This window comes from Thalassophryne amazonica, chromosome 3, assembly GCF_902500255.1.
Source record: "Thalassophryne amazonica chromosome 3, fThaAma1.1, whole genome shotgun sequence".
NCBI classification, from domain to species: domain Eukaryota; kingdom Metazoa; phylum Chordata; class Actinopteri; order Batrachoidiformes; family Batrachoididae; genus Thalassophryne; species Thalassophryne amazonica.
In genome coordinates, this window is record NC_047105.1 from 75,643,566 (window position 1) to 75,669,106 (window position 25,541).

General features: G+C 39.5%; 2 protein-coding genes across 4 annotated transcripts in view; both read right to left on the reverse strand.

The window, feature by feature from the left end:
• LOC117507072 (transmembrane protein 198-like) overlaps positions 1–1,596 on the reverse strand; it is an 82,347-nt gene extending 80,751 nt beyond the window's left edge. For 2 of the 3 annotated variants that reach the window (XM_034166833.1, XM_034166832.1), the window contains exon 1: positions 1,297–1,596. The gene's annotated coding sequence lies outside the window, so the exon portion shown is untranslated. The remainder of the gene's footprint in view (positions 1–1,296) is intronic. The other variant, XM_034166831.1, reaches the window with a different exon arrangement.
• A 7,157-nt stretch (positions 1,597–8,753) lies between these two features.
• The window catches only part of timeless (timeless circadian clock), a 35,415-nt gene continuing 18,627 nt past the window's right edge, over positions 8,754–25,541 (reverse strand). Inside the window, exons 18-31 of the mRNA XM_034166834.1 lie at positions 25,039–25,240; positions 23,598–23,737; positions 23,370–23,449; positions 23,152–23,275; positions 22,971–23,053; positions 22,651–22,805; positions 17,686–17,902; positions 14,474–14,542; positions 14,228–14,346; positions 13,140–13,368; positions 12,053–12,092; positions 11,902–11,960; positions 9,208–9,399; positions 8,754–9,160 (exon numbers count right to left, since the gene is read on the reverse strand). Coding sequence (XP_034022725.1) covers positions 9,275–9,399; positions 11,902–11,960; positions 12,053–12,092; positions 13,140–13,368; positions 14,228–14,346; positions 14,474–14,542; positions 17,686–17,902; positions 22,651–22,805; positions 22,971–23,053; positions 23,152–23,275; positions 23,370–23,449; positions 23,598–23,737; positions 25,039–25,240 — 1,642 coding nt within the window. The 3' untranslated portion in view covers positions 8,754–9,160; positions 9,208–9,274. The remainder of the gene's footprint in view (positions 9,161–9,207; positions 9,400–11,901; positions 11,961–12,052; positions 12,093–13,139; positions 13,369–14,227; positions 14,347–14,473; positions 14,543–17,685; positions 17,903–22,650; positions 22,806–22,970; positions 23,054–23,151; positions 23,276–23,369; positions 23,450–23,597; positions 23,738–25,038; positions 25,241–25,541) is intronic.

Consider the following 25,541-nt stretch of genomic DNA (forward strand, 5'->3'; position numbering starts at 1 on the left):
TTATTGCAACTTGCACCTTTCCCAGAAGCTACTGTCATCTGAGCACTGATATTGATATTGCATGTGCTTATAGACAAAAACAAATAAGAGACAAAATTCAATTTATTATTCAACTAAACTGCAAATATATGAATTTTTTTAACATTTATGAAACACTTCTGTAAACAAGGCCATAGGGTCACTGACCCTAAAGAGATTCCCTCCTTGGCACAGTGATCTATTCAACAATTCAGTGTTACAACCAAAACTATAATATATACACTTTTCTTTCCTTTATATTTGACATCCTTGACCATGAAAACATACCACTAGAACTTGGAATCACTTTTATGTCTTTATTAGTTCAAACGTTATTGTATAAAAACAATTTTTCGGTAATGGCGGTTTTCTTCTCGATCTAGCTCCATAACATTTGAAGCTACATCAAATCTGATGACACCTTACTGAATCAGTACAGATTCAGCTGCAATTTTGTGTTAGTTGTGCATCTCTAGCTTCATTTGTCACCTCACACTGACACATTTTCTATTTTCCCTATATTTTTGCATATTCTGGATCACCAGATCCGGAATCCGGATCCGATCATCACCAAACTTTGTTGTTTGATAGAACATTTGACTATGCTACACCCTAATTTTTTTCAAGCCTTTCTGCCTTGTTTTTGTGGAGTTAGAAACTAGAATGTCAAAATCCGCAATGGTGAAGAATCCTTTAAAAAAATTCCTGGATCCGGATCCGGATCACCACTAAAATGTAATCACTTGTTCCTCTTGTCATTTCCAACCACTCCACAAAATTTCATAAAAATCCGTTCAAAACTTTCTGAGTTATCCTGCTGACAAACAGACAAACAAACAAACAAACAAAGGCCACCGAAAACATAACCTCCTTGGCGGAGGTAAAAAAAACAAAAAAAAACAGCACTATACTATAGTACTCTACCCAGCTATGGGGTTAACAACCTTTTTCCCAATCTGATCTGGGCAGATAAGATCCACAGTGTGTATGTATGTGTGTATAACCTAATGTAGCATTGGGGAAAAAAAGCCATAATTTTACTTTACTCGAACAACCTTTAGAATTTGTCATGAATCTGATTTTAAACCACTGATTTGTGATTATTACTTTGCATATTCCATTGGCACGTGTACGAGCAGTTTCATGATGGAAATCTTAATTCGTGTCGCCTCCAAACTCGTGCTGCTTCAGTTCTCATCAATAATAAAGACTTTATTGCGTCAGACGTTTGTGGAACACAAAGTCTAAACTTTGGTTAACTGCGCCTTAAAAACTTACCGCTGAGTCGGTGTTTGGTCGGCTGTAAAATCGTTAAGTTCTCCTGGTTATCGGCTCTGTCAAACAGGAAATCTTCCCCCCCATTCACAAAGACAAAAGCAGCGGTAGGGTACCAGGGAAAACCGGTTTTCTCGTCCAGAGGCTGTTTTTTAAAGTCGGCGTGCTGGAAACTCACATCGTTTTGTTCCTGATTCTCTCCTTCATCCAACAGGCTGCGGAGCTTCCAGCAAGCTAACAGCTAACCGTCTGTTGTAGAACTTTCTATTGACATTAACCACTCCATTGGAAAACTATGTTAGTCTTCAGCAGTCCGAGTCCGAGTCCGAGTCCGACTCCCCTCCACGAGCCTCCGCTCTGCGGCTGGAGGAGGAGGATGGCACTTAAAAAAAAAAAAAAAGTTCTCCCTCTTCTGTCTCCATCCAGTGTTTTCAGTTTGGTTTGTCATAAAGAGGAAGGAACCCTTCCTATAACAGCCGTTAAATTACTTATCGTGAGCTCATGAAATAAACTGATTAAATTAACAGTGAATAAGATCAGTTTGTCAGACTGAGGGACCCTCAGGAGAACCGAGGCTTCCGCCACATCAACCAAAATCATCCTGACTCAGTCTGGTAAAAAGATACAGTACCAGAGTGAAGTTGCTGACCACTTACTAGTTACTTCAGACACTTATTATGCAAAAAAAAAAAAAAAAAAAAAAAAGAACGAAAAATTTTTATGGCCAAATAAATGTGGACTGGACTAGACAGAAATTCAGACAAATATTCGCAATTTCAACCCAATTTTCAATTTTCAACCTATTACTCATATCTTTGGATCAGAGGAATGCCATTCTGACCAAAATATAAACTTTTTTTTTTTTTTGGTGAAATAAGGGTCTGGACTGCACAGAAATGTAGACATTCAAAATTTCAGTCTCATTTCCTATATTATGCATCTCTGTGGATCCATTAGATGTCATTCATACCAAAAATTTTATATATATATATATATATATATATATATATATATATATATATATATATATATATATATATATATATATATATATATATATATTGCAGAATAAGTGTCTAAATAAGTAATTACTAAGTGATAACCAACTTTTTTTTGCTGAATAAGTGTCTGAATAAGTAACAAGTGATAACCAACTTCACAATTTTTTTTACCGAATAAGTGTCTAAATAAGTAACTAGTAAGTGATATCCAACTTCACTTTTTTTGCTGAATAAGTGTCTGAATAAGTAACTAGTAAGTGATAACCAACTTCACTATTTTTTTGCAGAATAAGTGTCTGAATAAGTAACTAGTAAGTGATAACCAACTTCACTATTTTTTTGCAGAATAAGTGTCTGAATAAGTAACTAGTAAGTGATAACCAACTTCACTTTTTTTGCCGAATAAGTGTCTGAATAAGTAACTAGTAAGTGATAACCAACTTCACTATTTTTTTGCAGAATAAGTGTCTGAATAAGTAACTAGTAAGTGATAACCAATTTCACTATTTTTTTTGCAGAAGTCTGAATAAGTAACTAGTAAGTGATAACTAGCTTCACTATTTTTTTTTTTTTTTGGCCGAATAAGTGTCTAAATAACTAACTAGTAAGTGGTAACCAACCTCACTATTTTTTTTTTTTTTTTTTGGCCGAATAAGTGTCTAAATAACTAACTAGTAAGTGGTAACCAACCTCACTATTTTTTTTTTTTGCTCAATAAGTATCTGAATAAGTAACTATTACCTGGCAACCGGGTAGCACACTGACTTAGTGATTAGCACTGTTGCCTCACAGCAAGAAGGTCATGGGTTCAATTCCCACCTGTGGCTTTTCTGTGTGGAGTTTGCATGTTCTCCCCGTGTTTGTGTGGGTTCTCTCCGGGTGCTCCGGCTTCCTCCCACATTCAAAAGACACGCAGTTTGTTTGTTTATATGTGGCCCTGTGACAGACTGGCGTCATGTCCTGGGTGTACCCCGCCTTGCGCTCTATGACTGATAGGCTCCAGCCCCCCGCAACCCTTGATTGGACTAAGTGGTTGAAGATGAGTGTGTGTGTGTGTGTGTGTGTGTGTGTGTGTGTGTGTGTGTGTGTGTGTGTGTGTGTGTGTGTGTGTGTGTGTGTGTGTGTGTGTGTGTGTGTGTGTGTGTGTGTGTGTGTAAATGGTAACCAACGTCACTCTGGTTGGATACACTTGTTTGTGTGTGTGTGTGTGTGTGTGTATGTATGTATATATATATATATATATATATATATATATATATATATATATATATATATATATATATATATATATATATATATATATATATATATATATATACAGTAGTGTTCAGAATAATAGTAGTGCTATGTGACTAAAAAGATTAATCCAGGTTTTGAGTATATTTCTTATTGTTACATGGGAAACAAGGTACCAGTAGATTCAGTAGATTCTCACAAATCCAACAAGACCAAGCATTCATGATATGCACACTCTTAAGGCTATGAAATTGGGCTGTTAGTAAAAAAAAGTAGAAAAGGGGGTGTTCACAATAATAGTAGTGTGGCATTCAGTCAGTGAGTTTGTCAATTTTGTGGAACAAACAGGTGTGAATCAGGTGTCCCCTATTTAAGGATGAAGCCAGCACCTGTTGAACATGCTTTTCTCTTTGAAAGCCTGAGGAAAATGGGACGTTCAAGACATTGTTCAGAAGAACAGCGTAGTTTCATTAAAAAGTTGATTGGAGAGGGGAAAACTTATACGCAGGTGCAAAAAATTATAGGCTGTTCATCTACAATGATCTCCAATGCTTTAAAATGGACAAAAAAACCAGAGACGTGTGGACGAAAATGGAAAACAACCATCAAAATGGATAGAAAAATAACCAGAATGGCAAAGGCTCACCCACTGATCAGCTCCAGGATTGATCAAAGACAGTCTGGAGTTACCTGTAAGTGCTGTGACAGTTAGAAGACGCCTGTGTGAAGCTAATTTATTTGCAAGAATCCCCCGCAAAGTCCCTCTGTTAAATAAAAGATGTGCAGAAGAGGTTACAATTTGCCAAAGAACACATCAACTGGCCTAAAGAGAAATGGAGGAATATTTTGTGGATTGATGAGAGTAAAATTGTTCTTTTTGGGCCCAAGGGCCGCAGACAGTTTGTGAGACGACGCCCAAACTCTGAATTCAAGCCACAGTTCACAGTGAAGACAGTGAAGCATGGTGGTGCAAGCATCATGATATGGGCATGTTTCTCCTACTATGGTGTTGGGCCTATATATCGCATACCAGGTATCATGGATCAGTTTGGATATGTCAAAATACTTGAATAGGTCATGTTGCCTTATGCTGAAGAGGACATGCCCTTGAAATGGGTGTTTCAACAAGACAATGACCCCAAGCACACTAGTAAACGAGCAAAATCTTGGTTCCAAACCAACAAAATTAATGCCTCGCAGATGTGAAGAAATCATGAAAAACTGTGGTTATACAACTAAATACTGGTTTAGTGATTCACAGGATTGCTAAAAAAGCAGTTTGTACATAATAGTTTTGAGTTTGTAGCATCAGCAGCAGATGCTAGTATTATTGTGAACACCCCCTTTTCTACTTTTTTTTTTTTTTTTTTACTAATAGCCCAATTTCATAGCCTTAAGAGTGTGCATATCATGAATGCTTGGTCTTGTTGGATTTGTGAGAATCTACTGAATCTACTGGTACCTTGTTTTCCATGTAACAATAAGAAATACGAGATTAATCTTTTTAGTCACATAGCACTACTATTATTCTGAACACTACTGTATATATATATATATATATATATAAATTTAGCAAGGAAGTAGATGGGGAATGGAGTAGCTATTATTATGGGAGTTGCAAAAGTCCACTTTGCTCAGAATAGCAAAGAAATACTGTTGTGAGCAATGTGCTCTATAATTACCGGCATGTTATCGATACAATGTTGTCTGAAGAAAGATAGTGAGGCAGGTGTTTTTTAAATTTTTAATTTTGGTTTTAACCTTTAGAGCTCTACATAGTCAGGCGCCTTCCTATATCTGTGACCTCATCCAGCCTTATGCCCCTGCCAGGGCGTTGAGGTCTGTGGATCAAAATTTGTTGATGGTTCCACGCACCCGTTTTTCAACCAGAGGAGAGCAATCCTTCCAGGCTGTTGCTCCCAGGCTTTGGAATGGTCTCCCGCTCTCTGGACTCTGTTGACACTTTTAAAAGCCAACTTAAGACCTTCTTTTTTACACAAGCTTTTGCTTAGGTTTTGGGCTGCTATGCTATGTTTTTAAATGTCTTGGCCACTGTGTGGTGTATTGTGTGGTGTATTTTATGTGGTGCTTTTTATGTTGTGAAGCACCTTGTGGCTCTTGTCTGTGAAAGGTGCTATACAAATAAAATTTACTTACTTACTTTACTTAGGTGTAGATTTTCTAGCGTCTGGTTTATATCAACCTTGCACCAGTTCGAGGTTAGCTCTGGTCAGGTTGTTTACTCCTGATCTCAGACATGGATATTGCCTTAAATGAAAAAAAACAAACAAAAAAACAAAAAACAAAAGGTGGATCAGGGAGCATGCACTGGTGCCACACGTAGCAACTGACCACAGGGGTCCTTTATAGCAATCACCGATGCAGAGAATCAATCAATCTCCCACTTCTTGAAGTGTGTGAATGACCAAATGAAACACAGTCAACCAACGTCTTTGCATAGACTGCTTTTTGTAGTAGTAGTCGTATTGCAGGGCCATATCTAGCCTTTCATTGGGTGTGTATGTGTGTGTGTGGTGGTGGTGGTGGGGGGTGAATAGATGCAACTGGGTCTTGCCCCAGAAAACTTTGAAAACAGGTAACGTCGGGGCTTTCATTTTCATTTTAGCCATGTGCCATATTTCTCTGGGCATAACTTAGCATGCAGGTGCCTCAGTGTTGAGGACCCCAGCAGCTGGAGAAGGACAAGAGCACACCAACATGTCACCTACCAACCCTTTCTCATAGCATTTTGCCATGGCATCACGAAAAGTAAATGAATAATTAGTTTATGATAATGTCACGGGAGCACAAATTCATTTCATGATGGGAGCATGAAATGTGAGGTGACAGGGATCTGGGGGTTATGGTTAGAGGAAGGGAGACAGTTAAGTTGAAGAGGTAGGGTTAAAAATAGCAAAATAAAAAAATGTGTCACAAAAATGTGACTCATTTCATGACGGGAGCGTTACTTTCAAGAAGTGGGGAAGGAATGGTTGTCTGCCTGGGTGGTGGGGGCCCACTGTGGCTCCGTGGTGTGTAGTATGAGGTGGCACACAGCACCAGCACATGCTACTAGACCCGATCTGACCTGGGTCTTACCAAGATGACCCTCTAAGGGCCACCTGCTTTACTGAACATAGCACTGATTCTTGTGCTCATGATAATTTTAACAAAATGTATTTTATTTTATTTTTACAAATTTAAAGGGGATATCGCAAATGAGTGCATGGGATGAATTGGAATTTGACCATGACTGGATTTCACCATGACCCTTTACTGAAGAGAGTACTGAAACTTGTAATTTATTATCCCTGGTAGTTGTTGGGTTTGTTTGTATCAGTACTAGCTCTTTTTCATATCCCATCACTAATAAATCAGCTACAAAAAATAATTAACATAACATATAAACTTTCCAGCTTTTAACGTTTTAAAGCATAACTGAAAATATTCTATTCACCCAAACAACTGATCTCAACAAGTAGTTGTTTCTTCCCTGCATGAGGCCTTTCAAAACCATGGGCAGGCAGTTGCTGTATGTACTGGCTAAAATAATGACCAGTGTCGGAATGTGAGGGCGGAGAAGTTGCTCAGACTATGTTACGGACTCACTCATTTTATTTTCCTTTACATATTTCCAAGCAGTTACACACTGAAGGATACAAGCACCAGTAGGAGGTCAGGGGCACCAAGGTGGACACAGAGAACCTCTCCCACTACCACTTTTTAAAATGACTATCTTGTAAATTGTAGAGTATATGTCATCTATAACTCCAAATCAGAAAAAAAGTTGGGATCGTTTGTGGGGAAACGTACAGTGATCCTTACATTTACTTTGACTTTTATTTTATTGCAGACAGTATGAACCCTAGGCCCACTACTGCCTTTCCGGCCTGCAACACATTCTAAAAAAGTTGGGATTTGGCAATTTGGGGCTTGTAATAAGGTAAAAAAAAAAAAAAAAAAAGGTAAAGATGTTATTTCAAACAGGTGATTGTAATCATGATTTAAACAAAAGGCAGTTTCCACAAAAGGTTGAGTCTTGAGGAATAAAGATGGACAGATGATCTCATTCACAGGTTTTCATCAATTGTTGAATGTAATTATAAAATTAAGCTTTTCATAGCTATGAAAAACATGCTATCAAATCCTTATTGATCAAAATATTTTGTGACAATACAGTGTGTGAATACACACATGCATTTTAAAATGTTTTATTATTGTGATAAAATTCAACATTTATTGTCAGTTATTTTAGAAAGTGAAAATTATACAAGGATAGGTCAAAATAAGTGATATATTACATCAGTATGTGGGGACAATGAATATCCATAATGTGACAAATCACAAAGTTGTAACATAAGAAAACATACTTGCTTTAGAGCCAACACTTCAACAATCCTCTAGTCCGCATCAACACATTGAGAAGTTTTGAAAAGGTTTTTAAAAAACAATGGTTGTCTTAATAAGCGTTCGTATGGATTTAATGACTTGCATGAGGATCTTTTCCAACAATACGTTCACAGAGGTTTACTCTTATGTTCTCAGTACATAACAATGCATAATTCCCAAAGTTCCACATCTGGAAGACGTGCACTGCTGTGTGCAAACTGTGATTATACAGTCAGCCTTTGAGCTTTAAGAGCCCTGCCCATGCACCGCGGTGCACACATGCAGCATTTGTTGATGCTCATGCTTCATAGAATATAGGCAGAGCCGATGGTGTGACTTTGAGCTGTTAACATGGTCCAGATGTGCAGACAAAAGACCTCCTCTAACACAGCTGGAAAGAATGGATGACTGCAGGCAGTGACACATACAGGATACAAGAGCAGAAAGCTCCAAAAATGCATTAATCAATGTCTGAGTTTGTACATCAGGAAATGTAAGTCGACCTATGCAGTGTGCAATGAACCCTTAGCAGGATGAAACGAGTATAGATGAGCAGGATGACTAACGACAGATTAGTGAGACCTTTTGACTGTCGTTACCAACTAGGATGGTGAGCTTAGTTTAGAACAGGTCAGGCAGTGGTAGAAATATTTCTGTCATGCTGAATTTAAATATTCAGTGTTTAAATTCAGCACGACAGAGAAACATTTAATTATAGTTTCTCCTCATTCACAAAGTTACGCCCTTTAATGGAGCAAAGTGGATAGCTGTGCGAGTGAAGTAGGAGAAAGAAAGAAAAAAGAAGCAAGCAGGCACATTGGTGAAAACTGCTAAAACAAAAAGTGGATCCAGTGTGGGGTAAAGACAAAATAAATTACTTACAATATACATAACAATAATTTGTATTTATTGATGAGAAGTAATACATTTTTACTCTGAAACCCAAAGTCAACATCGGAAATAACTCAAATGTACAAAGGTAATTGTACATAAACAATACAAGCTATGCTACAGATTCCATCTATAATTGCTGCATTAACAAAGAATTCCTGGTAAGTGATTTCATTAACTTTATGACGCTCCTGCTGACACGTGTTGGACATTAAGAGAGAACAATAACATCAAAGACAAGTACAGATTACTCACCACAAAGACATCAGTCAACCTTTTACTAAAACATGACAAATGAAAATAGAAATGTGGCTTCTTATCTGTCAATAAGAACAGATGCAGGAGTTTCTTTGGGGGTGTTGGTTAATTTATTTTCCAAAATAAAAGTCAGCTCCCCTTTCCCAAGCACAAAACATCAGGTCATCTCTGCTTTCAGGTTCCACAGCCCATTTAAAGTTTGCATGCTAGTCCTCATCCTCATCAATTAGCACCATCTTTCGTCTACGTTTAACAGGAGCAGAGACGTCCTCCGTGTCTGAATCTGCATCACCGCCATTACCAACATCCATCACAGTAGCAGCATCATCCTCTATAAAAAAAAAAATAAAAAAGCACTATGTGAGCAAAAAGACAGCAAGGTGGATGCAGTTAAACACTTTACATCAACATAAATGTTAAGAGCTGCTGCTCATGTGAACACCTATTGATAGCCCCATTAAATGCTACAAAACTTTCTAGCCGGGTGCTCAAATACTCATTAACATAAAAGTTTCTGTTAATTTGATTTCTAACAGGAGGTGTTACAATATCAAACCTGTCAGAGTTGAAACCATTAACAGTAAGCACCAGAGTACTCTGTACCAAATAAACAGAAAGCCTATTAGAGAAATTATATATATGTACACACACATACAAAAATATAAAATGACATACATAACATTATATAACAGCATTGAATAATTTAACAGTATTGATGTTACAGGAACACTATTTCAAATAAAATTAATAATAAAACTAATCATGCTGCAAATTTGTTGAAAATATGACCATGAAATGGTGTATTATTGAGGCAGTGTTTTAAATGAGAGCAACTCAAAATGTCCATTTTGTCTACAACATAACACTAAATTTTACAGTATTTTTTTATTTTATTTACTACAGTAAATTTGTTTTGGTAACACGCCATCTGTGGTTTAGTGACCCTCAACCTGCTCACAGAGCAATCAAAGCACTTTCTTCTTCCAGACCTACACCTTGTCCCACTGCAGTTATGGCAGAGGATGGTTCAGTCCTAACAGATGCCTCTGCTGTACGGTCACATCGTGCTAGCTACTTCAAGCAGCTGTGTGTGGCTGATCCTCCTACTGGGATGTTAGACATTTCTGGGGCCAGGGTTCTTATAGCTGATTCTACAGTCAACTGTGAACCGCCAAATCTTGGCGAGATCACAAAAGCCACAAAACAACTGAGGGCGAGGAAAGCTCCAGACATTTGTAGCATTGGATTTGAGTTCCTCCAGATGGGAGGAGATGCTATTCTGGCACTGCAAACAATTTTTTGAATGTGAAAAGGAAAGAGTGATGGATGGTAACAACTGGTGGCCAAGTGGTTAATGCGCTTGGTTTCAGTTCGGAAGGTTCTGGGTTCAAATCCCACCCCTGCCACATTTCTCCATGTAATGTGGAGTTGCGTCAGGAAGGGCATCCGACGTAAAACCTGTGCCAAATCAACATGCAGACCCACCCTGGATTTGCTGTGGCGACCCCGAGTGCAAACAAGGGAGCAGCCGAAGGGACTTACTTACACTACTCTCTGTGCCAAGGAAGGCACCTGCAAGGATTATTCTTAATAAGATTCAGTTCCAGCAACTGGAACAGTCAGACTGCTCTCTGGGACATCCTGAGAATTCATGGATCCCTAAGAAGCTACTGAACATTATAGGCAGCCTATACATAGATGCTGTGAGTGCTGTGCAGTTTTTCCCAGTGAAAATGGGTGTTCATTCATTGTGGCTCCCACAATGTTCAATGCTTGCATGAACTGGGTGTTCGGTAGGATAGAGGAAACCAGTGATTTGGGTGCTTTTGTTGTCTTTGTGGATGACTGCTAGAATCATTGGACTAGACTGATTGACTGCAGTACTTGAAAAGCTGAGTGAAGAATCTGAGTGTCTGGATTTGTGATGTTCCTGGACATACATATATATACACCGGGGTGCCAAGTTCAGTCCTCGAGAGCCACCTTCCTGACACTCTTAGTTGTCTCCCTGCTCCAACACACCTGAATCCAATGAAAGACTCATTAAAAGTCTGCTAACGAGTCTTTCATTGGATTCAGGTGTGTTGGAGCAGGGAGACAACTAAGAGTGTCAGGAAGGTGGCTCTCGAGGACCGAACTTGGCCACCTCTAATATACACAAAGTAAAAACCCTCCCATGTGTTGCTTCTACCTGTGCACCTAAAACAGGTGATCTCAATAATTAGCTCATCCACCTGCCTGAAGAGCTGAACTAATTACAATCAGCTGGTTTATTGGGAAGATGGAACAAATATGTGGCTGGACTTTTACTTTCTGAAGCTGGATTTGACACCTCTGTGTGTGTGTGTGTGTATATATATATATATATATATATATATATATATATATATGCAAGCCAACAGTACTTTTATCTTCGATGTCAGTATCAAGCATGGTCCCTCTCACCTCTGAATACACTTAATGTGCTGAAAGTTACAGACATTAATACAAGGAAAATACAATTAATACAATTTATTCAAAATCATCACTTACTGAATGTCTGTCAAAACTGTGAATAAGTTCTGCATGTTCATATCATCACTTGTGCACACCATTTTGAATTTTACTGTATCCCATCATGTTAGACTGTTTCATACTACCCTAAGCAACAAAAACTTGATGACTTTGAATGAGTACTTTCTGAAATGTTAGGACCAGCAGCCTCCAGCCTTGAAAGTGTAAATATATTATTGACATAAAAAAAAGGGGTGTGTGTGTGTGCAGATCTTTACAGTTTTTGAGGTATGGTATCAAACAGATGCTTTTTTTGTGAAAGAAAAAATAAAATAAATACCCTTCTCCTCATCATCATTTAACACTCTGCTTCTTTTTGTTGAGGTCTTCTGTTGGGACCTATTGGGAACATAAATTCAAGTTATACATCACTAGAAACAAACAGACATTTGTAATTATATTAATGGTTAATAAAAACAAAGAGACCGTACCTTTCAGTTGTACTGTCTGGGTCCTGATCATCTGTAAAATCTGAAACAAACAAAAAAATAAAATAAAATTATATATATATATATATATGTGTGTGTGTGTGTGTCATAGAAGGTTCATACTGAAGGTTGGATTTGTAGGATTCACAGTCAAGCTAACACAATGTCTTAAGTAACTGCTGTTCAGTGTTCAGTATTTATACAGCTGAACATAAAGCACGATACCTGTATCAGCCACTATGCACTAATTTCCAAGCTTACTTTTAAAACCAGCGAATAGTGTATTATAAACATTTGGAGATTACACAGTAACAACTATTATTTCTCCTTTGCCAAGGACCCATTCCATTACAGTGATGATCTGTATCCAGATATTCCTTTATTTTCCATGAGATAGGACATTTGCTTGTTTTGGCCAATGATCTGAAGTTTCTCTGTCAAAGATCGGTTCCTCTGACAATGTTTAAAGGATAAATGGACTGCATTTATATAGCGCTTTTCCATCTGCATCAGACACTCAAAGCGCTTTACAAATAATGCCTCATATTCACCCCGATGTGAGGGGTACATGTGAGGCAGATGCAGTTCAAACGTTGGAATGCAATCAAATGAACTGTGCATCTCCAAGTTGTAAATGCCATCAAGAGCATCTGTCTGTTTAATAGTGATTTATGAACTGTGACAAAACAAGTAACACAAGTTGTAGATGTCTTTTCAGAGGAATATCATCAGGAAAACCTCCAATAAGGCTGGGATTCAAATCTGATTTTCTCCTTTTGCAAGATGGAAGTTGAATGTGGCATTTTGTGATGAAATTCAAGAATCATGAATGAATTTTAGATACTACAATTTTCACATATAATCAGACGGAAGATTAAAAAAAAAAAAAATCCAGTTTCACGTGCACGTCATCTAATGCTGAGAGACAGCAATGATTATCGATTATCAAAAACAAGTCACAGAACAGAAAACCTGCACACACACACACACACACACACACACACACACACACACACACACACACACACACACACACACACACACACACACACACACACACACACACACACACACACACACACACACACACCTGTGTGCTCTGTGGAGTGCTGTTTCCTCTTGCGTGCGAGCAGCAGTGCTCTCAGAGCCTGTGTTCTCTGTTCTCCTGAGGCCTGCTCGTCCTGTGGCTCTCCACTTGGACTTCTGTCTCCATATAGTTGCTCCCCACCTTGATGCTCATCCTCCCTAAAACTAACAGCTGCAGCTGCACTTCGAAGTTGGGATGAGCTGATCTTTGCTGGGATCCTCCAAAAGGTCTCCTGGTTACCAAACAAGAAAGAAGGAAACAATATCAACATGAATTAGCAAACAATGTAATGAACTGTCACTTCAATATGTTATCCCTTTGACATCTTTACAATTATGTCAAAGGTGTTTTCCTTGTCACAACTATAATTTTGTCACCAATATGATCAAAATAGACCTTTTCTGGGAAAAATTTAGACCCTTGAATCATGTGAATAAAACCTTAGCTCCCAGCATTAGAGGGCCAAAGGTCACCACTGCGCTCCAAAAATAATTGTCTTCTTTTGAGTTTATTGGTGGTTTGCAAACCAACACGGTGCATTACCACAACCTAGTGTTTGGGTGTGGAGCATTAAAGGATTCTGATCTATGCTGTAACAGTTTATCTTCCCCCTGGATATCTTACCCCCCAGAGAATAAGGGAATGTTGCCTACTGTCAGGGGGGAAGATTTCCAGGGTGGGGGGGGGGAGTTATACTGTTTCACCGGAAGAAAACGTTTACCATGTAAATTAAAACGCGGATTTCAGGAAAACTTTCATCTGTGCAGACATTTTATAATTGGTTTATTAAAAGTAAATTTCCTGGTTTTAAGTCGGAAATTCAGAGTTCCCAGTTTCCACTGAATAGAGCAATGTACTTCAAACCTTGCACAACACACTCTTCTAATTCATGTGGGCAAAAATCTCACAGAGCAAGCACACTGTGTTTACCTTGGAATCTCCCCAAAATAAATACCAGCAATAAAATGAGCTGCAATCATGCAATATACCACAGAAATGAAAGGACTTAATAGTGACTAGATTTCTAGTCAGTTCTATGAAAACTCAAACTCCTTTAAGCAGCATATTAAAAAACAAATAACCCCCCAAACCTGTTCATTTGCAGGTGGTCGCATTCCCAGTTTACGCAGCAATCTCTGGAAGCCTTTGTTGTCCATTGCGTCTTCATTTTCCTCTGTCAGAGGGACAATCGGTACAGGCTGGGACAAACCTAAAATAATTATGCTCGTCATTAATGCATCACATATTTCAAGTGCCCCAGGCAGCACTGATGTGTCATTCACAAAAGAACACAGCAGGCAAACAAGTTTAGTTTGTTTTTGGAAGGCTGTACTTACCGTTGTCTTCACAATCATCTGCTGTTCTGTTCAGGCAGTTTTGTAGCCACAACAAAGGTCCAGACATGCCTGTTTTTTTGTTTGTTTGTTTGTTTTGGAGAGGAAAAAACAAAACAAAACACAATTTAATATATTTTTTCCATTGCTGTGGTTATACTGAATGTACCAAATGCACAAAACAAATACAGCAGACAACCAAATGACATTCCAAACCTATTTTTGGGGTCTTATTTTAAAGGTCACATCTTTGAACATGTTTTCTTATAGTTTACCATAAAAGACAGAACTCTAATAATTACCTTAAAAATAATGTTAATACAATTATAAAGCAAGACCAGACTTGCCAAGACTTATATCCCCTGTCACACTAGAGGCACAATGAGCTAGAATGCAGTTGGAATGAAAATTCGTCCAACATTCCGGAACAGTTGAGGTGCATTCCAAAACGTCATACACATTCGTGTGGCCGGCTTGAATGTTTAGCTCACATTCAAATCATTCGAGGTGCATTCAAAGTGGAAAAATATCGAACGGCAGTCGAAGTGCATTCTGACCACAGGCTAAACATTCCCATGGCATCCCCACAACATTCAAAACAATCTGAATGGGTTCAAGCAACATACCGCAATGGCCAGCCAACACAGAACATGCCAGAATGCCCAGAATGTGGCACAAATGAGCCGGAATGCACCTGGAGTGTAGCCCAAGCGCTGCCGGGACCCATTCCAGTAGTGAAATAGGGAAGCAGGAAGGTACCTGGAATGGCACCAGAATGTCCCCAGTGGGAACCAAATGCAACATGAATACCACCAGAATTATCCAAGTGGCAGAGGACTGTCATCAGAATGTCCCAAGCGACACGCAAATGCAACACAAATGCGCCTGGAACGTTCCAACTGGGCCCCGAATGTGGTCAGACCAAATTCACTTCAACACCGGATAGCCAGCACACACACAAGTGTCCGCATTAACGACTGCATCATCCAGATCGACACAGCATCTGAGAAGATGAGCGAAAACACATAAACAAAAGACAAAGACCAACCATCCAACGTCGCCATGCCACCAAAAAACAGGACTGCGAAGACCAAGAATGTCACACAGTCCGCTGCCATAGACGGGGCCGATGTGCTGCAGCCCAGGAAGGCCAAGCAAAGCCACCGCCTGTTACAGAAACCACCATCACAGGCAGAAGCTGGGTCCACACAATTCCCCCTGGATCCCCACCACCCAGAACTGCCCAGGTCCTGGAGCCAGCACCAGACCACACTGGTGACACAGACACAGAGTGCCCTCCCAGTGAAGCAACCATGTGTCCGCAGAAGCAAAAATGAGAGAACGTCACAGCTGACTTCACAGAGGAGCAGGAGTAGGAAATGATGGACTGGCTCCAGAGCAGGACTGCCTCCTGAATAAAAAGCACCCAAACTACATCAAGAAGGGACTGAAGGACGCTCTATGGGAGAAGGCCAGGGAGATGGGCAAAGGCCACAGTCCTTCAATAATTCAACAATAATTCACATGCACACACAGAGGCCACTTGGTTATTATAACATAGATGCACCCATAAGTTGCAGTATGTGGTGTTTGTATGTAACCCAGTTTTTTATGTTTCAGTTATGTTGCTTAATGTGTGTTGTACTAATTTTTTTTGCACATTCTTCCCTTTTCTTTGCCTTTACCCCAACCCAAGTTGACATCACAACCTAAATGTTTGTTTGATAAAATTACTAACCCGAGGAGCCTTAATTATTTTCATGTTTATGACTTCCCTAACCCTAAGTGACCTTTGGCAAGAGCCCCGAAAAGACAATGTTATACCATATCTTAGACACTGCTTTTTTTTGAAGGGGGGGTGCGCTTCACATCCAACTTTAGTTATGCAAAACAGGTGAATTAAGTAGACATTTTTTATGGCTCATTAATTCCACTTAGTGCAGTGCAGAATTGTAGTAAAACCAAGGCACAGAGTAATACTGAATAAACATTTTCATCCATCCGCCCATTTTCTATCTTAAAAGTCATAGAGTGTGCGGCAAGGTACACCCTGGACAGGACGCCAGTCTATTGCAGGGCCACAGAGACAGAAAAACGCAGTCACACCCGCACGCACACCTACAGCCAATTTAAAGTTTTCAATTCATCTAACATGCATGTCTTTGGATGTAGGATGAAGCCAGAACACCTGGAAGGAATCCTTGTGAGCACGGGGAGAACATGCAAACTCCACACAGAAAGGCCCCAGGTAGGAAGTCATCCCACAAACCTCTTGCAGTGAGGCAAGAGTGGGTAATTAAACATTTTAGTTGTTAGTTATTATTATTACTACCACTAGTCATAGCAGTAGCAGAATATGCAAAAAATGTCTTCAAAAGTGGACCTTTACTGTGAGGATGTTGGGGGGGAGGTGCATTCCATCCTCTTTCCCCTCTAGCTAAGACCCTAGCCTGCACAGTAAGCAGGAAGAATGGAGAACGTATATTTATGTGGAAAGTGCTACCTGATTGTCCTACCTGAAGTTCCTACCTACCAGGTTTTACTCATGATTTTAGCTCATGCCATCCCCAGAAAGAGACTTTATGTATATTAAAAAAAAAAAAAAAAAAAAAAAAAAGGGGGGGGGGGGGGGGGGTTATTATTTTTGTATTTATTTTTTAAAAACACATCACAGGTGTGTTGTTGTTCTCGGTTTTAGTTGCTGCGTCATATCCGTGGTAACATAGCTAAGACGATAGGCACAGACTTTTTTTTCAAAGAAATAGCTTAAATATGTTTCTGGAACTCCCTGTGGGTGTGCTGCTCTTGTTCGTTGCATCCCACTGTGCTGTGAGATGACACAAATGCTTTTAAAGCACAAAACAGTGGACTAACCGCTCGCCACATCCAGCCATAATATATCAGAAATATGGGTTTAAGATTACTGGTATGCGTACTGAACGTCTTACCGGTGGTTTGAAAATACACTCCCATTTTTAATGGATGTATCAAATCAGGAAGCTATTTATATTATTTACTTATCGGTGTATGACTCCGTCAGTTAGCGGCAGTTTTTACTGTAACTTATTCAATGTTTAGTGTATATTTATACATGCCGTAGTACAGCGAGAGTGCAGCTCAAACCGAAGACAAATTCTTTGTATTCTTGTGGATAACTGGCGAATAAAGGCTATTCGGATTCTGAAGTAATTACAAAAATTTGCCCCTGGTCTCACCTTCTTGCTGCAGAGCGCTCACCACGGTGTGTACATCAGCTCTCTTCTCCATTGTGGAGTGCACATGTTGGCTCCTCTTTGTGCCATCTCGTGATTCTTCCCTTTCCTGCACTTCATCCTCATCTTCACTCTCCTCAGACTCTCCCACTTCATCTCTTTCATCTGTGGGCTCTTCTGGGAAGTCTTGTGTTAGCCCAGCGAGAAACTCTTCCTCTGTCTGGAGCAGAGTGACAGCAATCAGAGTATTTCCAAATACTCAACCTGTTAACTTACAACTTTTCACACACAAACTACAACTCTGCAGCTTCTTATAAAACGGTCTTAGATTTTAACAAACATCCTTCGGCTGTCCTCATATTAAAAGTGCCTTCGGGAAAACACCTTTAAGAACAAATTGCACAATGTTTGCCAGGATGAGGACATTTGTAAATGCAAAAACAGATAATACGTCAAACACTGCACACACTTTGAATTCACCTCATTATATGGCTCATGTGCACGATTCCCTCTAGCTTCTTCTCTAACTCTTTCCTGACTTTTTCTGTACTGAATAATAATAAAAAGGTAAGTCCAATCTTCAAAGATGCAAACATTTTTTTCTGTCAACATTCCTTGATATTTGGCGCAAGTTTTACGCCTGATGGTCTTCCTGACACAACTCTAGTTGTACATGGAGAAACGTGTGCAGCTCCTGGTTTTGCTAAGTGGTCTCCCAGGCAAGTACTAAACCTGCTTAAACTCTGAGATCTAATGGGATCATGTGTGCACAGAGTGGCATGGCTGCACCTTCACAGAAGCAAAACAAATAAAAATGTCTGAAGAGCCCAAGGAACATACAATTCAGATGCCCATCTGTTGCTTCTAAATGGATATGAGTTGCAATAACGTCACTTCATAGTATCATGTGATTGGTTCTCTGCTACAAAGATGTTTTGGGTGAGGGTGTCATTTTTAGCTTGTATTTACAATGTACAAATATACATAAAGAGGATAGTTACTAGGGTTTTGTCCTTGTAAAATAATTGGTGTGACAACACCAGGTGGACTTTCATCAGCCTTCAAATTGGGCAATTTGAGATAGCCAGTTGCAAATATGCTGAATGGGGGGGGAAAAAAAAAAAAAAAAATCAAACATTGCAAAAACATTTTTAGAATTACATGAGGTATATTTTAAGGTGTCTTGAAACAGGCATATTTCACAAAATCAGTAATATACTGATATATACATTAAGAAATATTTCACTGTCAAACCCTTGACAGTGAAAGACATTGAATTGAAGCTTGATGTTTTAAAGATTAAACCTGAATTTCTTAAGTAATTATAAGCATAACCAACAGCCAACCAACCAACCAACATATAGCATGCTGCCGTCACACCATATTCACTTGGACTGGGAGTAGCATGTCAGATCGCTCAGCATTTACATAAATTAGACTTCTTGTCTATTTTGTCCCCGCCTAGTTGACAGTATAGCAACCCCTTGGCAAAAATCAAAGTGCTGAACATAGCACAACAAAATTAAACAAAGATCCCCATATCACCAGGTAAAATCAAAATTAAAACCACAAAACAATTAAAATGCACAATAAATCAAAATAATTATAATAAATAAATGGTCTTTTGTTACTGGTCATTTTGTCTGAGTATCTTGGAACTAATGTGACCAGAGCGTGACTGGAGTCCCATCATGGGGAGGTGATGTTCTTGTGGTTAAGCACAGTTTCAGACCAGAGGATCCTCTGTTCAAAACACAGCCAGACCGGAAAATCACTAAGGGCCCCTGGGCAAGTTCCTTAATCCCCAAGTTGCTCCCGGTGTATAATGAACGTCTTGCATGGCAACACCCTGACATTGGTGTGTGAGTGTGTATGCGAGGCATGCAGTGCTTAGAAAGTATTCACAGCGCTTCAATTTTTCCATATTTTGTTGTGTTACAGCCTTATTCCAAAATGAATGAAATTAATTTTTCCTCAAAATTCTACACACATTACCTTATAATGACAATGTGAAAAAGTTTGAGATTTTTCCAGATTTATTACAACTAAAAACTAAACTAAGAAACCACATATACATAAGTATTCACAGCCTTTGCCATGAAGCTCAAAACTGACCCCAGATGCATCTTGTTTCCACTGATCATCCTTGAGGGGTTTCTAAAACTTAACTGGAGTCCACTTGGCGTAAATTCAGTTGATTGGACATGATTTGTAAAGGCACACACCTGTCTACATATAAGGTCCCACAGTTGATAGTGAATGTCAGAACACAACCCATGCATCACTAAGGGCCCCTGGGCAAGTTCCTTAATCCCATAGTTGCTCCCAATGTATAATGAGCGCCTTGCATGGCAGCACCCTCAAAGGAACTGTCTGTAGACCTCTGAGGCAGGATTGTCTTCAGGCACAAATCTGGGGAAGGGTACAGAAACATTTCTGCTGCGTTGAAGGTCTCAATGAGCACAGTGGGCTTCATCATCTGTAAATGGAAGAAGTTTGGATCCATCAGGACTCTTCCTAGAGCTGGCCGGCCGTCTAAACTGAGCAATCGGGGGATAAGGGTCTTAGTCAGAGAGGTGACCATGAACCCAATGGTCACTCTGTCAGAACTCCAGCATTCCTCTGTGGAGAGAGAAGAACCTTCCAGAAGGACAACCATCTTTGAGCCTGCCTGGAGTTTGCCAAAAGCTATCATCTAGGTGCTCTGGTTTCCTCCCACATTTAAAGACATGCAGGTTAGATAAATTGGAAACTTTTAAGTGTCCTGGTCTCCCTTGCAAAAGAGGCCTGGATCTCAATGGGACAACATGGTTAAAAAAAGATTAAATTAAATTAAATGTTTACTGTAAACAATGCTGTTAGAGCATCCTCTGCTGGACAGACTATGTAATGACACCATTTCCAACAGCCAAAGTTCAAGAAAGGCTCATATCAGCGATATTATGGGTCAACTGAAATATCAGTGGGGCTTAAATTATAAGTCACATGACATACAGTGAGGCAAAGAAGTATTTGATCCACTGTCAATTTTGTAAGATTACCCACCTATTAAGAATAGAGAGGTCTGTAATTTTTATCATAGGTACACTTCAGCTGTGAGAGACAGAATTAAAAAACAAAAAACAAAACAAAACAAAAAAAAAAATCAGAAAATCACATTGTAGGATTTTTTACTCATTAATTTGCATTTATTGCATGAAATAAGTATTTGATACATTAGAAAAACAGACCTTAATATTTGGTACAGAAACCTTTGTTTGCAGTTCCAGAGATCAGTCGTTTCCTGTGGTTCTTGGCCAAGTTTGCACACTGCAGCAGGAATTTTTGTCCACTCCTCTAGACAGATCTTCTCCAGATCTTTCAGGTTTGGAGTTTCAGCGCCCTCCAAAGATTTTCTATTGAGTTCAGGTCTGGAGACTGGCTCGGCCACTCCAGGACCTTGAAATGCTTCTTATGGAGCCCCTCCTTAGTTGCCCTGGCTGTGTGTTTGGGGTCATTGTCATGCTGGAAGACCCAGCCATGACCCATCTTCAATGCTCTTACTGAGGGAAGGAGGTTGTTTGCCAAAATCTCACAATACATGACCCCATCCATCCTCCCTTCAATACAGTGCAGCTGTCCTGTCCCCTTTGCAGAAAAGTGCCCCCAAAAATCATGTTTCCACCCCCATGCTTCACGGTAGGTTCTGTGTTCTTGGGGTTGTTCTCATCCTCCAAACACAGCGAGTGGAGATGATACCAAGAAGCTCCATTTTGATCCCATCTGACCACATGACCTTCTCCCATTCCTCCCCTGGATCATTCAGGTCACTGGTGAACTTCAAATGGGCCTGGACATGTGCTGGCTTGAGCAGGGGGACCTTGCTGCCCTGCAGGATTTTAACCATGACAGCGTAGTGTGTTACTAATGTAATCTTTGCGACTGTGGTCCCATCTCTCTTCAGGTCATTAACCAGGTCCTCCCGTGTAGTTGTGAGCTTTCTCAGAATCATACTTACCTCATGAGGTGAGATCTTGCATGGAACCCCAGACCGATGAAGAATGACAGTCATCTTGTGTTTCTTCCATTTTCTAATAATTACGCCAAAAGTTGTTGCCGTCTCACTAAGCTCCTTGCCTGTTGTTCTGTAGCCCATCCCAGTTATGTGCAGATCTACAATTTTGTCCCTGGTGTCCTTAGACAGCTCTTTGGTCTTGGCCATGGAGGATAGGTTGGAGTGTGATTGACTGATTGAATATGTGGACAGATGTCTTTTATACAGGTAATGAGTTCAAACAGGTGCAATTAATACAGCTAAAGAGTGCAGAATAGGAGGGCTTCTTAAAGAAAAAATAACAGGTCTGTTGGTAGGTGATCAAATACTTATTTCATGCAATAAACTGCAAATTAATTATTTAAAAGTCATCCAATAGTCATCGTAGTGTACCTACGATAAAAATTACAGACCTCCCCATGTTTTGTAGGTGGGAAAACTTGCAAAAATCGACAGTGAATCAAATACTTAATTGCCTCATTGTACAAAAACAGCCACATGACTAACATTCTAAAATAAATGGTGCTCTACATGTGGATGGAGGAAGAGACACAGAGATCTTCTTAAACCTTATGAGAAAAATGTAAAAGCAATATTGGATTCGACAACAACAAAATGCCAATATTTAGCAGGACTTGCATACTCATTGCCATGATTACCGAAATGACAGTTATAGCGGGAGGACAAAATCCACTTGTTGCATTACATCACTGAATGGAAATGCTGTTATTTTGGAATTGTGTTTTCCTGACATTCTCAAAATATTTGTTACATTTTGCACAACTCTGTAATGGAAATTATTTGCGGCCATTACAAACATGACATGATGGAGTCAAACTGGTGGAAGCCCACATAATGTTCATGATCAGAAGACACTTTAAGATGAAATACTACAGGAAGACTTTGAAAGTAAATAAATAAATAAAGGTCTTTACCATTCGATTCCCAGTGTGTTTCCCCTGAGTGCCGCGCTTCCTCTTCTTATAAAGTTCTCGCCTCTCAGATACCAGGCCCATACTGAGCAACTTATCCACCACACGTGCACGGGAGCGCTTTGCTGTTAGCTTCTTGAGGATATTAGCTAGCACATCTGTGGACAAAAATACAGTCAGCACTGTGGCTCAAGACACAGTCAGCACATAAAGCATGTTCCAAAAACTACTGTAATATTTTCTATGGAGCTGAAGCAAGAATAAGAAAAAATAAAGTGTTTTCTTCTTCTGTACTACATGATAAAACACCATAGAGAGTGTACCATCAGAGTCTTTGTACTCTTCATACAGCATCTGCAGCTCCTGCTCTTGTTCCTCAGTCCAAAGAACAATCCGGGTACCTACTCTTTAAAAAAACAACTGATACATTAACAGCAGCACCATTAAATATGAAATATATAGACTACAGAGACATTTACTGCACAGTATTTGTGAGGTACATACTTCTGTTTCTTCAGTTCTTTAGCACTGCCAACCAGACCCATATGAACCAGTTGGATCACTACATGGCGCCGAGTGCGGGCGCTGTTGCTTAGTAATGGCAGCAGAGTCTCCACTATGTCTGGCACTAAGAATGAGAGTCATTCGTGACACAATTGCAACTTCAGTTGCAATTAGACAGAAAAAAAGGAAACGCAGAAACAAAGCAAAAAGTCAAAGACCTTCAGAATGGCGGTGCTCCTCATACAGTTTGCGCAACTCCTCCTCTTCCTCTTCAGTCCACGTCGGTTTCTTTCCATCTCTGACAAATTTGAAACAATGACATTTGTCATTTTAATGTCACAAAAACATGAATATTTTGCAACAACTGTGAGAGGACTGTTTTATACAAATGTATCCATAATTGTAAGTTACTGTATAAACAACAAAAGAAACACAAGAGCACTAACCCATCTTTAGTGTATCCTTCAGTCATCTCACGTACAGCCCCGACATTTTTCCAGAATATCAGTTCAACATATGCCTTGTTGTTTTTTGCTGCCAGGGAGAAGAATCGATTTAGCACATACTTGGTAAAGGTGACGAGTTCCTGCGAAACAGAAGATAAAATTATTGTGACTCAGCCCACCACGTATAGTTGTGCTCAAAAGTTTACATACCTTGGCAGATTTTTTGCTTTTTTGGCTATTTTAAAGAGAATATGAATGACAACACAAAACCGTTTTTCCCCACTCATGGTTAGTGGTTGGGTGAAGCCATTTATTGTCAAACAACTGTATTTCCTCTTTTTAAATGAAAATGACAAGAGAACTACCCAAATGACCCTGATCCAAAGTTTACATACTCCTGTTCTTAATACTGTATATTGCCCCCGTTAACATCAATGACAGGTTGGAGTCTTTTGTGGTAGTTTGTGGATGAGGGTCTCTGATGGTAAAGCTGCCACTGAATATGTTTCGGACTTTATTTACATCAAAAACTGAGTGACTGTGCAAGAAGGAGAAGAGTGAGGAAAGCCACCAAAACACCCAGACAACCCAGGAGAAGTTAAGAGCTTATGTGGCTGTGATTGGAGAAATTGTGCACAGTGCAAGCTTTACATTTTGCATCACTACTCTTAGCTTCATAGTGGAGCAGAGCAGAGGATTTTCTTTTACCAAAACAGATCAAATCCAAGCTTGCATCTCAGATGTACCTTCTGGCAATTTGTAGCTAAACTTTCAGGTCTTCTTTTTAAGAAAATCCTCCTTTATACCACTTCATCATGAAGATGGCTAACTGGTGATACAAAATGCAAATCTTGCACTGTGCCTAATTTCTCCAATCACAGCCACGTAAGCCTTTAACTTCTTCTGGGTTGTCTGGGTGTCTTAGTGACTTTCCTCACTCTTCTACTTCTTGCACAGTCACTCAGTTTTTGAGAACTGTCTACTCCATGCAGATTTACCATAAAGTGCCATACTGTTTGTATTTCTTTGTAATTGATGGAAATAAAGTCCGAAACATATTCAGTGGCAGCTTTACCATCAGAGAGCCTCGTCCACAACTACCACAAAAGACTCCAAGATGTCGATGTTAAAGGGGGCAATATACAGTATTAAGAATGGGTGTATGTAAACTTTTGATCAGGTTAATTTGGGTAGTTCTCTTGTCATTTTGATTTAAAAAGAGGAAACACAGTTGTTTGACAATAAATGGCTTCACCCAACCACTAACCATGAGTGAAAAAAAAGTTTTTGTGTTGTCATTCATATTCCCTTAAAACTGGCCAAAAAAGCAAAAATTCTGCCAGGGTATGTAAACATTCAAGCACAATTGTATATCACTACAAGCCTGCACAAAGCTGTACAATGCTGCATTTTTATTTTTCCTCTTATGTTAATGCTGTACCTTGTAAGCAGCTGCAGCAGGGTCACTCAGGATTTTGTTGAACAGGTGGAAAACAGACAACTGGTACAGCAGAGCGTCCATCTTCAGGTCAACCGCCAAGCGGTGCAGCATTCGAGTGATGCAGTGATTTGTGTGAGGCGTGTTTCTTGAATACGATTTTAGTAGCAGGAGGTATGGTTGGACAATAATGGGACTGGCAAACCTGAAAATCATCATTACAGAGGCCATTAAATCAGTTTGCAAACACTGATAGCACTATTCATCTTGAAATTGACGAGTCTCCTGTGCTGGTTATGTAAGGATCAAACAACGAGAAGCCGTGCATTATATGGTTTGAAAGCACGTCACGGAGTCTAAAACACCACGACGCGAGGCGGAGTGGTGTTACTCCACTAAGTGCATTCAAACCGTATAATGCACGGCTTTGAGTTGTTTAATCTGCTTATACCATGGTCCCACACAGTGAGCTAACACACAAATAATTATTTAAGTTAACAGAACTT